The sequence below is a fragment of the Eptatretus burgeri genome, chromosome 5 (assembly GCF_056783735.1).
Source record: "Eptatretus burgeri isolate ZD-2024b chromosome 5, Ebu_testis_v1, whole genome shotgun sequence".
NCBI lineage: Eukaryota > Metazoa > Chordata > Myxini > Myxiniformes > Myxinidae > Eptatretus > Eptatretus burgeri.
This window is the reverse complement of record NC_140965.1, coordinates 91,070,885-91,088,111: the sequence shown is the minus strand read 5'-3', so window position 1 is coordinate 91,088,111 and position 17,227 is coordinate 91,070,885. Positions and strand designations below refer to the sequence as shown.

Here is a 17,227-nt window from a genome sequence, read left to right as displayed (position 1 = left end):
CAACGTACGGACTTCCGGATAGTGATGACTTACTGTATTCTAATAATTTATTGATTTCTTATGCGCATTTATAGATAAACACAATGCCCCAATCCAGTCGTTGTTTAAGAGAGCGAAGGATGTGTGGTTGTTTGAAAGTTTTTTTTTTTGCACGTACGGCCATGCACGTATGGGCACGCGAGAAGAAAGGAACGGCCTGTGTGTTTGTTTCTGGCACGTGGTTTGAATTTTTTTTTTCCACGTACGGCCAGGCACTAGTATTAATAATGAGTTGCAGTCAGCCTTCCAACAACTCCAGTGATAAATGTTCTCAAAGTTGAGTGGGTTTTTGAGCCAAGTACCATGGTTCCTGAATCCAGGAAAAAGGGACGAGTTTCCCATGATTACAAACAAACCACAACATGCCCTCGCCATGCTGTTTCAACATTAAAGGAGGTACAAGTCCATCACCCTACCTAACTTTTGTTTGTTTTTTTATCCAATCGATTCATAAACCAGTATCAAGACAAAATATTTTACGATCCATCCAAGGATGTAGTTGTAAGCTTAAACGTGGCGTGACAAAATTAAAATCTCACTCGACTGCGTTAACACTTCGAGTGGTGCAGCGAGGGTTTTCAAATCCAGTGTGAGCCATAACAGGGTTGAAAAGGTGACAGACTTACATCATACACCCAGGATTGTTGCCAAGTCCTGACGACCTCCAATGGTGGCCACTAACAAGATTGACAGCCTTTCTGTGATATCCAAGAAAATTCTCACCATTGCACACAAAGGACACTGAAGGCATGCTCAGTTGCCGAAAGACCGACTCGCAATGCCAACCGATGTGGTGTGACGTCCACGAAAATGCTTCAAATCCATTTTGGCTTTGAAATAAAGGTCCATGTCAGAATTCTGGTGCACCATGGCCTCATTTCCATGTGTGATTCCATATTCCACAGACCCTGTTTTTTTTATGCCATCATGGGTCATGAAGGTTGTGGTCAAATTTCATTGAAATATGTGTAGTTTCTGAGAAGAAGTTAAAAGTATTTGTGGACGGACGGAAGGACGGAAGGACGACACGCTTTCCCATAAGCTCCTCAGAACGACTTTACAGGTGAGCTAAAAACCATCTCTGGGAATATTATTACAAACGAACTACAGTTCGGACATCGGCCAAGGGCTTGGTGACGATCGTGAAGAGAGCCCTCGGCACTAAACTTTGAGAACAGAAAAGTTCACAGCTTGGTCCATGAATCGTGACCCCTTACTGAAATGAAGGTGGATACTTTGAGCCCACCCTGGGAGGACTCGATTCCACATTCTGAAACCCGAATATGTAAATACAAATCAATGACACACCCTTTTGTTTGTATAGACATACAAATTAAAATTATTGGCCCAAGTATTCACCTCGTTTGGACACGATTATAAACCACATGGTGACTTTTAATAAGATGGCAGACCAAAGGTTTCTGGAATGAATTCAGTCAACGAGGTGAGCACTTGAGTGGCTCCGTTTTGAAGGTTATGATCCAGTTGGGAATCTGGAACCATCACTACCTGTATCAAGATGGAAGGGAGTATATGAACAATTATGAACAGTGGACATACCATCGCATGGCACCTCTATCTGTTGATTGTTATTATTATTATTATTATTATTATTATTATTCTTACAAAGATCCAAGAGGCTCAAAGATGAGTAACTTGGTTAATATTTGTATACCTGCATTCCAGCTGCCTTAGCTCCTCCTACACCATTTGGTGCATCTTCAAACACCAGGCACTGTGAAATGAATAAAAATACTTCATTGTCCTCTCTTTCCTTCATTTAACGTGAAATAGACATCTTCCCCCACCCCCTCCCCTTCCAAACAAGGTCCAAAACTGACCTGGGCCAAGACAGTTCATACACATTTCTCTGGATGACCTCTTATCGATCAGGGCCATTTTGCTCTGTAAACTGAATGGTAAGGGGCTTTCAAGATGGAATTGGTGGGACTTCAGAGCGCGAAAAGAATGTGTTGCAGCGCATTTCAGGAAAATTGGCGCAGGCGCTTGGAAACTCATCAGGAACAAACAAACACATATACATATATAATACTTAAAAAACATCCTCGTGACCCACTGCACACTGCACCTTTTTTCGGTTGAGACACAAAATTCCTCATCCTTGGCAATGAAATATCACGTGTCCGTGGTAATGCTCTGGAAACCTCACCTTCGCTGGCTGGGCTGGTGGGATGAAACGTGATGCTGCCTTGAGGAATATGTCTGGTGCAGGCTTGCCGTGGCCTGCAGCCAGTTCATCGCTCGTCACAACCACCTGCATGTGGTTGAAAAGACGTCCATGTTGCTCAGTCTTGCGCTGAAGAGTTTCCCGAGATGAACCAGTCGCCACCGCCAAAGGCACTCCGTGTGCAGATAGATGCGTGACCAACCGCTCCACACCTGCACAAATGCAGCATTAGACCAACCTAAATAGGAAATGTTAGAAGTACAAGATTCAAGTGAAAGGCGCTCATTTTAAATCCCCATTTCAAAAAAATACGAACAGCCGGAATCATAATGGACACAAATTACATCCAGATACTGTATGTGCAAGAACGGAACTGTATTTGTTGAGAGTGAGTAAGTGACAGTTGTGGAGGATCAAGGATTGTGAGGCAGTGGTGGGAGAGCATGTCACCACCCATTATAAGGCGGTGGTGTTTGTTCTACGCCTGAAGAAGAGGGGGAAAGTGAAGAGCAGGGGGTCGGAAGATGATTACGTGGGGGGAGTGCACGGACAATGACCTCATGGAGTACAAGGAGAGGATGAGGGCCAGATATGAGGAGTTTAGCAAAGACCTCATGGAGTACAAGTCGAAGGTTTGGAGGAGTGGAAAAAGTACAGAGAGGAATTTCAGGGAATTGCAGAAGTTTTGTGTGGAAGGACATCAGGAAAGGGTCCATCGTCAATTTTGGGAAGAAATTAGGTATGGTGGACGGAGGAAGTGGCGAAGGCAGTTGGTGATAATGAAGTTTGGAAGAGGATAGGGAACATCAAGGATAGAGGGGGACAGCAGGGTGCAGGGTTGCTGCATCTGTATGGACAAAAGAAGAAAGCAGCAAGGAGAGCGTGGATAAGGCGAGGAATGGTATGCAAGAGGAAGTGCACAATAAGATGGAAGAGGATGGTGGGAAGATCTACAAATTGGCTCGTGACAAGGATGAGGATAGTAAGGACATGAAGGGGGTGGTGATTAAGGATGGTGGCAGGAGGCTAGTAACAGAGGGGGCAGTGTTGAAGGTATGGGAAAGATATGTCAAGGAGCTGTTGAACCAGGGAGGAAGGAACTGCGAGCTAGAGCTTCCGTGTTATGGAGAGGGGAAAGGGGTTAGTGGACATCACAGAGGATGAGGTGTTGAAAACATTAAAGGGGATGAAGAATGGAAGGCATTGATGAGGTGTGTCCAGAGATGCTAGTTGCTGCGGGAGAAGTCAGAGTTGGTTGGACGAAGAAACTGTTGTATGTATGTATGAGAGAGGGTTCAATTCCAGAGGATTGGAGGACAGGTCTAATTGTGCCGATATGAAAAAGGAAGGGTGACGTTCAAGACCTGGGGAAGTACAGAGGCATTATGCCACCAAGTCATGCCATGAAGGTGCTGGAGAGGATTCTGGAAGAGAGGATAAGGGAGAGGGTGGAGATTGAGATTGGTGAAGAGCAACAGGGGTTCAGAAAGGGCAGGGGGATGACAGAGGGTATGTTCATGTTGAGACAGCTGGTGGAGAAGAGGTTGGAGGTGCATGGTGAAATGGCATTGGGATTTGTGGACTTGGAGAGGCCAACAACACTGTCCTGACAGATGGAGATGGTGACCCTGAAATAGATGGGAGTACCGGAAGCAGAAGTTAGGTTGGTGAAAGGGATATACAAGAGAATGAAGGGAAGAGTTTTGGTTTGTCGTGGGATATCTGAGGAGTTTAGTATGAAACTTGATTTGAGGAAGGGAAGCTCTCTCATTCTTATCATGGTGATGGAGCTGGTTCGTCGGATACTAAAGGTATTCTGGGGAAGATGCTGTATGTGGACCATCTGGCTGTTGTGGTGGAGAGAAAGAGGCACTGGGGAGTAGGAGGCATCTGGGAAGCATTGACTGAGGATGAGTATGGAGAAGACAGGTGATGTGGGTCGGGCAGCAGAGAAAGGAAGTTAAAATCAGCTTAGAGGGGAAGGAGATCAGCCAGGGAAATAGTTTTGAGTACCAAGGAGGGAGAAATGGCAGACCGAAATATATCAAGGAAATTGAAGGGGAAGGTTCTAATGTCGTGTGTAACACCGACCTACATTTATGGTCTCTAAATGGTGGCACTGACAGAGAGACAACCATCGAGGCTGCAAGTATGCGAGAACAACTGGGTCAGGAGGATTGCGGGAGTCAAGAGGGTAGATCAAAGGAGGATGGATGAACTGAGGAAGGAGATTGGTGTGCAGATGAGCTTGACGGGGAGATTGGTAAAAAGCCGGCCGAAGTGGGCTGGATCACACTTGGTGCGGATGGAGGAAGAGAGAATGGCAAAGAGAGTGGATAAGTTGAGGGAGCAAGGCAGGAGGAAAAGAGGTAGACCGCAGCTGAGATGGGAAGATTGTGTGAGAAATGGATATCAATAAGGTGGGGGTGGTTGGAGAGTGGTGACAGTTGTCTGAGGTCAGCGGGAAGTGGAGGAGTATCGTGGTCGAGGCAGGGCAGAAGCTTGGCGTCATTGGACCTCACACCCCTAATAAAGGGAAGAGGAGGATAATAAGATCACATTCCACCAAAATAAGCCAACTTACTTTCTCACGTTGAATTATTTTTCAAGTTATAAAAAAATTATTTTTGGATAAAAGTGCGGATAGTATTGTCTTTTTATAAACAGCATTCCCCTCCATTCCCCAGTAACTATGAGCCAACCATAGTATGGGCTCACAGCACATGTAGACCAGGCCACATGGAACAGGCAGAATACCCACTCTCTGAAGATCTTTACATGTACCAGCTGGGATTTTACAAATAATCTGATAGTGCACGGTAAGATGTCTGCCATCTCGTCCCTCTCTTCAGTCTCCATGACAGTGGTAGCAACATGAACCCCTTGAACAGGCCTGCCAGTAAATATACACCAATCAATATCCTGTCTGCAACATTAAGGCCACCACCATCTCCTTGTCCATTGATCTCTACCACTCCACCGGGAATACAAACCTCAGTATAATCGAGAACTCACATAAAGAGGTGAAATGAATCATTCAGAAACAATCCTATTCTTAAAAAGTTCAACCAACCCAATCTGTCCAACCACCTTTATGTGTATATGATTCCACAGTGAACGTGGTAGGTGGTAGATTATTACAGCGACTGATGATGGTTACCCGGCATCAATTGGGCAGAAGGGAAGCGCTCATGGAGACGCCGAGAGCTCTCAACCAGCAGCTCCTCCGGCTCCAATGGCAGACCAACACTCTGACAGATGATGGCCGCGGCCTCTCTGGCTGGGCGACCCATGACCCTCGCTTTCAGCGCCCACGTGTACTCCTTTCCGTATTCACCACATATGCTCTGAAATACCTCGGTGTAGATCCTCTCCGTGTCTGCAACGAGTCACAGACAGTTTGCCAAAGATTGCCGAAGCACTTTTGAGAGAGTCCATGCCAAATTAACAAGGCATAATTTAAAAGGAGTACAGTAAATTGGTTTAAATATCTTGGGTTCATTACAACACCTGATGGAAGAAGAAAACAACAAAAGTTACTTTTGAGGAAAGGAAGGTACTTTTATGAAAAGTTAAGAACATAGATATTCAATGCAATAGTTACACCGATTTGGATACTAACATCATCCACATGACCGAATGGATCCCCTTAAAAAAAAAACAAGAGGAATATATATATATATATATATATATATATATATATATATATATATATATATATATATATATATATATATATATATATATATATATATATATATATATATATATATATATATATATATATATATATATATATATATATATATATATATATATATATATATATATATATATATATATATATATATATATATATATATATATATATATATATATGTTCTTCTTCTTCTTTCAGCTGCTCCCGTTAGGGGTCGCCACAGCGGATCATCCGTATGATCCGCATAGTGATTTGGCACATGTTTTATGCCGGATGCCCTTCCTGACGCAACCCTGGTCGCCTCTTACGACACAGGGATTATATATATATATATACTCTAATCCTTTGTGAGCCTGGTGTTGGAGCAGTGGTTAGGGCAGCGGCTTAGGATCCAAAAGGTCCTGAGTTCAAGCCCCGTTGGGCCACTGAATTAATACACCAGGGGGTTGACTCAGCCTGTCATCCTTCCGAGGTCGGCGAAGTGAGTACCAGTGTACTGGGCTGGTGTATACCCCGGTTAAAATAGGTGTACCATATCCCTGTGTCGTAAGAGGCGACCAGGGTTGCGTCAGGAAGGGAATCCGGCATAAAACATGTGCCAAATCACTTTGCAGATCATACGGATGATTCGCTGTGGCGACCCTGAAAGGGAGCAGCCGAAAGAAGAAGATGAACTCTAATCCTTTGAATGGGCTTGCTCTTTTTGACAAATATGCTAAACATAAATGGGATGATTTAATAATAAACTAGAGCAGCACTCGGTAGAGCGCGTACCTCCGCCAGGCTGAACAGTTTACATGTTTGTATCCCACTGATAGGTCGAATCTGGATTCGGACCTGAACCAAAATCCAATCAGCTTGTTCTCGTCACCTATCCAACTCATCCACCAAGTTTTTGAGATTTCATGCTATATATGCCTGGTGTTGGCGTAATGGTTTGGGTGGTGTGCTTGAGAACTTGAGTTCCAATCCTCCTCGGCCGTCGAATTAATACCAGGTGGGGTTGACTCTGCCTGTCATCCTTCTGACGTATGCAAAATGAGTGTGAGCTTGTTGGTATCCTGTGTTGGAGTGGTGACCCATCCAGGATTTTACCCAATAGCCAAGGAGACTGCTTAGGCAGCATCAACGCTCTGCACAGAGTATGGTCCCGATGGATGGATGAATGCCATCTATCATTTTGGCCCGATCTCTCAATGGTGAAGAATCACTGAAATAAAAAAAAAATAAAAAATTAGCGGATATTCACCAAAATCGAATCAATTCGTCCTTGTCACACACCCAAACTGTCCACCAATTTTTGCCCGAATCCGTTCAGAACTTTTTGATATATCCTGCTCAGACAGACAGACAGACAGACAGACAGACAGAAAGGAATGAAAACATAATCACTGCACTCATTCGGTGGCAGAGGTAATAAAGACGTCAGAGAAAGACTTGAACTTGTAGGGAATGCAAAATACATAAATCCACTGTGGACTGAAATGATTTGGACGCATTGAAAGAATGGAGGAGGAAAGACAAGTGATAATATTATAAATGTACCAAAGAAGGATGAGCAGTAGAATTTCGAAGGCCAGGGTAGACCAAGATAAAGATGGAAGCAAACAGTGGAAAAGGATCTCATGGAATCACTGTGGACGCACGGGATCACTGTGGACGCACGGAATCACTGTGGACGCACGGAATCACTGTGGAATCACGGAATCACTGTGGACGCACGGAATCACTGTGGACGCACGGAGTCACTGTGGACGCACGGGATCACTGTGGACGCACGGAATCACTGTGGACGCACGGAATCACTGTGGACGCACGGGATCACTGTGGAATCACGGAATCACTGTGGACGCACGGAGTCACTGTGGACGCACGGAATCACTGTGAAATCACGGGATCACTGTGGACGCACGGAATCACTGTGGACGCACGGAATCACTGTGGACGCACGGAATCACTGTGGACGCACGGAATCACTGTGGACGCACGGGATCACTGTGGACGCACGGGATCACTGTGGACGCACGGAATCACTGTGGACGCACGGAATCACTGTGGACGCACGGAATCACTGTGGACGCACGGAGTCACTGTGGACGCACGGAGTCACTGTGGACGCACGGAATCACTGTGGAAGCACGGGATCACTGTGGACGCACGGAGTCACTGTGGACGCACGGAGTCACTGTGGAAGCACGGAGTCACTGTGGAAGCACGGAGTCACTGTGGACGCACGGAATCATTGTGGAAGCACGGAGTCACTGTGGACGCACGGAATCACTGTGGAAGCACGGAGTCACTGTGGACGCACGGAGTCACTGTGGACGCACGGAGTCACTGTGGAAGCACGGAGTCACTGTGGACGCACGGAATCACTGTGGAAGCACGGAGTCACTGTGGACGCACGGAGTCACTGTGGACGCACGGCGTCACTGTGGAAGCACGGAGTCACTGTGGACGCACGGAGTCACTGTGGAAGCACGGAGTCACTGTGGAAGCACGGAATCACTGTGGACGCACGGAGTCACTGTGGACGCACGGGATCACTGTGGACGCACGGAATCATTGTGGAAGCACGGGATCACTGTGGAAGCACGGGATCACTGTGGAAGCACGGAGTCACTGTGGAAGCACGGAATCACTGTGGACGCACAGAATCACTGTGGACGCACGGAATCACTGTGGACGCACGGAGTCACTGTGGACGCACGGAATCACTGTGGACGCACGGAATCACTGTGGAATCACGGAATCACTGTGGACGCACGGAATCACTGTGGACGCACGGAGTCACTGTGGACGCACGGGATCACTGTGGACGCACGGAATCACTGTGGACGCACGGGATCACTGTGGACGCACGGGATCACTGTGGAATCACGGAATCACTGTGGACGCACGGAATCACTGTGGATGCACGGAGTCACTGTGGACGCACGGAATCACTGTGAAATCACGGGATCACTGTGGACGCACGGAATCACTGTGGACGCACGGAATCACTGTGGACGCACGGAATCACTGTGGACGCACGGAATCACTGTGGACGCACGGGATCACTGTGGACGCACGGGATCACTGTGGACGCACGGAATCACTGTGGACGCACGGAATCACTGTGGACGCACGGAATCACTGTGGACGCACGGAATCACTGTGGACGCACGGAGTCACTGTGGACGCACGGAGTCACTGTGGACGCACGGAATCACTGTGGAAGCACGGGATCACTGTGGACGCACGGAGTCACTGTGGACGCACGGAGTCACTGTGGAAGCACGGAGTCACTGTGGACGCACGGGATCACTGTGGACGCACGGAGTCACTGTGGAAGCACGGAGTCACTGTGGACGCACGGGATCACTGTGGACGCACGGAATCATTGTGGAAGCACGGAGTCACTGTGGACGCACGGAATCACTGTGGAAGCACGGAGTCACTGTGGACGCACGGAGTCACTGTGGACGCACGGAGTCACTGTGGAAGCACGGAGTCACTGTGGACGCACGGAATCACTGTGGAAGCACGGAGTCACTGTGGACGCACGGAGTCACTGTGGACGCACGGAGTCACTGTGGAAGCACGGAGTCACTGTGGACGCACGGAGTCACTGTGGACGCACGGGATCACTGTGGACGCACGGAGTCACTGTGGACGCACGGAATCACTGTGGAAGCACGGAGTCACTGTGGACGCACGGAGTCACTGTGGACGCACGGAATCACTGTGGAAGCACGGAGTCACTGTGGACGCACGGAATCACTGTGGAAGCACGGAGTCACTGTGGACGCACGGAATCACTGTGAAATCACGGGATCACTGTGGACGCACGGAATCACTGTGGACGCACGGAATCACTGTGGACGCACGGAATCACTGTGGACGCACGGAATCACTGTGGACGCACGGGATCACTGTGGACGCACGGGATCACTGTGGACGCACGGAATCACTGTGGACGCACGGAATCACTGTGGACGCACGGAATCACTGTGGACGCACGGAATCACTGTGGACGCACGGAGTCACTGTGGACGCACGGAGTCACTGTGGACGCACGGAATCACTGTGGAAGCACGGGATCACTGTGGACGCACGGAGTCACTGTGGACGCACGGAGTCACTGTGGAAGCACGGAGTCACTGTGGACGCACGGGATCACTGTGGACGCACGGAGTCACTGTGGAAGCACGGAGTCACTGTGGACGCACGGGATCACTGTGGACGCACGGAATCATTGTGGAAGCACGGAGTCACTGTGGACGCACGGAATCACTGTGGAAGCACGGAGTCACTGTGGACGCACGGAGTCACTGTGGACGCACGGAGTCACTGTGGAAGCACGGAGTCACTGTGGACGCACGGAATCACTGTGGAAGCACGGAGTCACTGTGGACGCACGGAGTCACTGTGGACGCACGGAGTCACTGTGGAAGCACGGAGTCACTGTGGACGCACGGAGTCACTGTGGACGCACGGGATCACTGTGGACGCACGGAGTCACTGTGGACGCACGGAATCACTGTGGAAGCACGGAGTCACTGTGGACGCACGGAGTCACTGTGGACGCACGGAGTCACTGTGGAAGCACGGAGTCACTGTGGACGCACGGAATCACTGTGGAAGCACGGAGTCACTGTGGACGCACGGAGTCACTGTGGACGCACGGCGTCACTGTGGAAGCACGGAGTCACTGTGGAAGCACGGAGTCACTGTGGACGCACGGAGTCACTGTGGACGCACGGAGTCACTGTGGACGCACGGGATCACTGTGGACGCACGGAGTCACTGTGGACGCACGGAATCATTGTGGACGCACGGAGTCACTGTGGACGCACGGAGTCACTGTGGAAGCACGGAATCATTGTGGACGCACGGAGTCACTGTGGACGCACGGAGTCACTGTGGACGCACGGAATCATTGTGGAAGCACGGGATCACTGTGGAAGCACGGGATCACTGTGGAAGCACGGAGTCACTGTGGAAGCACGGAATCACTGTGGACGCACGGAATCACTGTGGACGCACGGAATCACTGTGGACGCACGGAGTCACTGTGGACGCACGGAATCACTGTGGACGCACGGAATCACTGTGGAATCACGGAATCACTGTGGACGCACGGAATCACTGTGGACGCACGGAGTCACTGTGGACGCACGGGATCACTGTGGACGCACGGAATCACTGTGGACGCACGGAATCACTGTGGACGCACGGGATCACTGTGGAATCACGGAATCACTGTGGACGCACGGAATCACTGTGGATGCACGGAGTCACTGTGGACGCACGGAATCACTGTGAAATCACGGGATCACTGTGGACGCACGGAATCACTGTGGACGCACGGAATCACTGTGGACGCACGGAATCACTGTGGACGCACGGAATCACTGTGGACGCACGGGATCACTGTGGACGCACGGGATCACTGTGGACGCACGGAATCACTGTGGACGCACGGAATCACTGTGGACGCACGGAATCACTGTGGACGCACGGAATCACTGTGGACGCACGGAGTCACTGTGGACGCACGGAGTCACTGTGGACGCACGGAATCACTGTGGAAGCACGGGATCACTGTGGACGCACGGAATCACTGTGGACGCACGGAATCACTGTGGACGCACGGAATCACTGTGGACGCACGGAGTCACTGTGGACGCACGGAGTCACTGTGGACGCACGGAATCACTGTGGAAGCACGGGATCACTGTGGACGCACGGAGTCACTGTGGACGCACGGAGTCACTGTGGAAGCACGGAGTCACTGTGGAAGCACGGAGTCACTGTGGACGCACGGAATCATTGTGGAAGCACGGAGTCACTGTGGACGCACGGAATCACTGTGGAAGCACGGAGTCACTGTGGACGCACGGAGTCAATGTGGACGCACGGAGTCACTGTGGAAGCACGGAGTCACTGTGGACGCACGGAATCACTGTGGAAGCACGGAGTCACTGTGGACGCACGGAGTCACTGTGGACGCACGGCGTCACTGTGGAAGCACGGAGTCACTGTGGACGCACGGAGTCACTGTGGAAGCACGGAGTCACTGTGGAAGCACGGAATCACTGTGGACGCACGGAGTCACTGTGGACGCACGGGATCACTGTGGACGCACGGAATCATTGTGGAAGCACGGGATCACTGTGGAAGCACGGGATCACTGTGGAAGCACGGAGTCACTGTGGAAGCACGGAATCACTGTGGACGCACGGAATCACTGTGGACGCACGGAATCACTGTGGACGCACGGAGTCACTGTGGACGCACGGAATCACTGTGGACGCACGGAATCACTGTGGAATCACGGAATCACTGTGGACGCACGGAATCACTGTGGACGCACGGAGTCACTGTGGACGCACGGGATCACTGTGGACGCACGGAATCACTGTGGACGCACGGGATCACTGTGGACGCACGGGATCACTGTGGAATCACGGAATCACTGTGGACGCACGGAATCACTGTGGATGCACGGAGTCACTGTGGACGCACGGAATCACTGTGAAATCACGGGATCACTGTGGACGCACGGAATCACTGTGGACGCACGGAATCACTGTGGACGCACGGAATCACTGTGGACGCACGGAATCACTGTGGACGCATGGGATCACTGTGGACGCACGGGATCACTGTGGACGCACGGAATCACTGTGGACGCACGGAATCACTGTGGACGCACGGAATCACTGTGGACGCACGGAATCACTGTGGACGCACGGAGTCACTGTGGACGCACGGAGTCACTGTGGACGCACGGAATCACTGTGGAAGCACGGGATCACTGTGGACGCACGGAGTCACTGTGGACGCACGGAGTCACTGTGGAAGCACGGAGTCACTGTGGACGCACGGGATCACTGTGGACGCACGGAGTCACTGTGGAAGCACGGAGTCACTGTGGACGCACGGGATCACTGTGGACGCACGGAATCATTGTGGAAGCACGGAGTCACTGTGGACGCACGGAATCACTGTGGAAGCACGGAGTCACTGTGGACGCACGGAGTCACTGTGGACGCACGGAGTCACTGTGGAAGCACGGAGTCACTGTGGACGCACGGAATCACTGTGGAAGCACGGAGTCACTGTGGACGCACGGAGTCACTGTGGACGCACGGAGTCACTGTGGAAGCACGGAGTCACTGTGGACGCACGGAGTCACTGTGGACGCACGGGATCACTGTGGACGCACGGAGTCACTGTGGACGCACGGAATCACTGTGGAAGCACGGAGTCACTGTGGACGCACGGAGTCACTGTGGACGCACGGAATCACTGTGGAAGCACGGAGTCACTGTGGACGCACGGAATCACTGTGGAAGCACGGAGTCACTGTGGACGCACGGAATCACTGTGAAATCACGGGATCACTGTGGACGCACGGAATCACTGTGGACGCACGGAATCACTGTGGACGCACGGAATCACTGTGGACGCACGGAATCACTGTGGACGCACGGGATCACTGTGGACGCACGGGATCACTGTGGACGCACGGAATCACTGTGGACGCACGGAATCACTGTGGACGCACGGAATCACTGTGGACGCACGGAATCACTGTGGACGCACGGAGTCACTGTGGACGCACGGAGTCACTGTGGACGCACGGAATCACTGTGGAAGCACGGGATCACTGTGGACGCACGGAGTCACTGTGGACGCACGGAGTCACTGTGGAAGCACGGAGTCACTGTGGACGCACGGGATCACTGTGGACGCACGGAGTCACTGTGGAAGCACGGAGTCACTGTGGACGCACGGGATCACTGTGGACGCACGGAATCATTGTGGAAGCACGGAATCATTGTGGAAGCACGGAGTCACTGTGGACGCACGGAATCACTGTGGAAGCACGGAGTCACTGTGGACGCACGGAGTCACTGTGGACGCACGGAGTCACTGTGGAAGCACGGAGTCACTGTGGACGCACGGAATCACTGTGGAAGCACGGAGTCACTGTGGACGCACGGAGTCACTGTGGACGCACGGAGTCACTGTGGAAGCACGGAGTCACTGTGGACGCACGGAGTCACTGTGGACGCACGGGATCACTGTGGACGCACGGAGTCACTGTGGACGCACGGAATCACTGTGGAAGCACGGAGTCACTGTGGACGCACGGAGTCACTGTGGACGCACGGAGTCACTGTGGAAGCACGGAGTCACTGTGGACGCACGGAATCACTGTGGAAGCACGGAGTCACTGTGGACGCACGGAGTCACTGTGGACGCACGGCGTCACTGTGGAAGCACGGAGTCACTGTGGAAGCACGGAGTCACTGTGGACGCATGGAGTCACTGTGGACGCACGGAGTCACTGTGGACGCACGGGATCACTGTGGACGCACGGAGTCACTGTGGACGCACGGAATCATTGTGGACGCACGGAGTCACTGTGGACGCACGGAGTCACTGTGGAAGCACGGAATCATTGTGGACGCACGGAGTCACTGTGGACGCACGGAGTCACTGTGGACGCACGGAATCATTGTGGAAGCACGGGATCACTGTGGAAGCACGGGATCACTGTGGAAGCACGGAGTCACTGTGGAAGCACGGAATCACTGTGGACGCACGGAATCACTGTGGACGCACGGAATCACTGTGGACGCACGGAGTCACTGTGGACGCACGGAATCACTGTGGACGCACGGAATCACTGTGGAATCACGGAATCACTGTGGACGCACGGAATCACTGTGGACGCACGGAGTCACTGTGGACGCACGGGATCACTGTGGACGCACGGAATCACTGTGGACGCACGGAATCACTGTGGACGCACGGGATCACTGTGGAATCACGGAATCACTGTGGACGCACGGAATCACTGTGGATGCACGGAGTCACTGTGGACGCACGGAATCACTGTGAAATCACGGGATCACTGTGGACGCACGGAATCACTGTGGACGCACGGAATCACTGTGGACGCACGGAATCACTGTGGACGCACGGAATCACTGTGGACGCACGGGATCACTGTGGACGCACGGGATCACTGTGGACGCACGGAATCACTGTGGACGCACGGAATCACTGTGGACGCACGGAATCACTGTGGACGCACGGAATCACTGTGGACGCACGGAGTCACTGTGGACGCACGGAGTCACTGTGGATGCACGGAATCACTGTGGAAGCACGGGATCACTGTGGACGCACGGAGTCACTGTGGACGCACGGAGTCACTGTGGAAGCACGGAGTCACTGTGGACGCACGGGATCACTGTGGACGCACGGAGTCACTGTGGAAGCACGGAGTCACTGTGGACGCACGGGATCACTGTGGACGCACGGGATCACTGTGGACGCACGGAATCATTGTGGAAGCACGGAGTCACTGTGGACGCACGGAATCACTGTGGAAGCACGGAGTCACTGTGGACGCACGGAGTCACTGTGGACGCACGGAGTCACTGTGGAAGCACGGAGTCACTGTGGACGCACGGAATCACTGTGGAAGCACGGAGTCACTGTGGACGCACGGAGTCACTGTGGACGCACGGAGTCACTGTGGAAGCACGGAGTCACTGTGGACGCACGGAGTCACTGTGGACGCACGGGATCACTGTGGACGCACGGAGTCACTGTGGACGCACGGAATCACTGTGGAAGCACGGAGTCACTGTGGACGCACGGAATCACTGTGGACGCACGGAGTCACTGTGGAAGCACGGAGTCACTGTGGACGCACGGAATCACTGTGGAAGCACGGAGTCACTGTGGACGCACGGAGTCACTGTGGACGCACGGCGTCACTGTGGAAGCACGGAGTCACTGTGGAAGCACGGAGTCACTGTGGACGCACGGAGTCACTGTGGACGCACGGAGTCACTGTGGACGCACGGAGTCACTGTGGAAGCACGGAGTCACTGTGGACGCACGGAGTCACTGTGGACGCACGGAGTCACTGTGGACGCACGGGATCACTGTGGACGCACGGAGTCACTGTGGACGCACGGAATCATTGTGGACGCACGGAGTCACTGTGGACGCACGGAGTCACTGTGGAAGCACGGAATCATTGTGGACGCACGGAGTCACTGTGGACGCACGGAGTCACTGTGGACGCACGGAATCATTGTGGTCGCACGGGATCACTGTGGACGCACGGAGTCACTGTGGACGCACGGAGTCACTGTGGAAGGACAATATCTATTCTAAGATAGGAAAGGGTGGAGAGATCACGGAGACGTTGTTTGTGACTTGTGCCGCGTCGATGAAACCTTTGAGAGACATGAGACCAATTTATTGCATGGAATTGATTGCCTTCTGTTCCTTTATGACGTCACTCAAGGACCGAACCACTCGTTTCAAAGGAACGTGAGGGTCCTCAGAGGTGTTAACTCGGTGGGGAGAGACAGTATTATCCGAACAAGAGAAACATCCAAAAACATTTTTAAAATCACACAATGTGTAACTTTGGAAAAATGTATATTAATTACCACGTGACGAGGGGGATAGAGGGGTGTGGAAAGAACTTCTCCGACCCGACCCCACCACTTTCCGGTACATCACTAACCAAGTTAACATTAATCACACGAATACGTTACTGTAATGGAGTGAAGGCCTACCTAGTAACAGACCGTCCACATCGAAGATAACATGCGTCACCGGTTGAAACATAGAGATTCGATTTTTGTATCTTCACATGAACACTCCCGCATTCATTCAATCATTCATTCATCAGTATTGGCGTATTGTTCTTTCTTCCCTCTGTGTTTTATTCTGGCATTTGAATTCCAGCACTTCCTCCCGTTCTTCGGTGGACTCTCTCCAATTGGTTCAGCAGCGCATGGCTCGTCCAAACACGTCATTCTTAATTTATTTTCCGTGTGCAATTAAATATAAATTATCTCATGTGCGGTTATGACGTTATGACGTTATGATGTTATGACGTTATGACGTTATGACGATATGACGATATGACGATTGACGTTATGACGTTATGACGTTATGACGTTATGACGTTATGACGATATGACGATATGACGATATGACGCTATGACGCTATGACGCTATGACGCTATGACGCTATGACGCTATGACGCTATGACGCTATGACGCTATGACGCGAGGACGGGATGTCGCGTGAAGCGTGACGCGATGACGCGATTTTTCAATGCGTTCCTTTTCTTTTATTTCATCAAACGAGGACATTTGGAGAAGTTTTTCTTTAACATCATCATCATCGGGTCGATCGAAGTCACATTTATCAATCATCTGTTCGATATCTCAGTGATATGGGGAGACGCAACTTTAGGTTACTTCCG

The 17,227-nt window shown here is 51.4% G+C and overlaps 1 protein-coding gene across 4 annotated transcripts; it reads right to left on the bottom strand.

Annotated features, from left to right (window-relative positions):
• Positions 1–460: 460 nt before the first annotated feature.
• On the bottom strand, positions 461–16,739 carry PUDP (pseudouridine 5'-phosphatase). Of its 4 annotated transcripts, XM_085882841.1 has the most exons (6): positions 16,529–16,739; positions 7,023–7,137; positions 5,388–5,606; positions 2,210–2,439; positions 1,715–1,774; positions 461–1,548 (listed from the first exon to the last, which is right to left on the bottom strand). In XM_085882841.1, exons 2-6 carry the CDS (start codon positions 7,051–7,053, stop codon positions 1,435–1,437), a joined length of 654 nt encoding a protein of 217 aa, XP_085738967.1. In that variant the 5' UTR covers positions 7,054–7,137; positions 16,529–16,739; the 3' UTR covers positions 461–1,434. The 4 variants fall into 4 exon arrangements, with proteins under 4 accessions (XP_085738967.1, XP_085738966.1, XP_085738964.1 ...); XM_085882840.1 differs by lacking the exon at positions 7,023–7,137; XM_085882838.1 differs by lacking the exons at positions 7,023–7,137; positions 16,529–16,739 and adding an exon at positions 16,400–16,522.
• Positions 16,740–17,227: the final 488 nt, after the last annotated feature.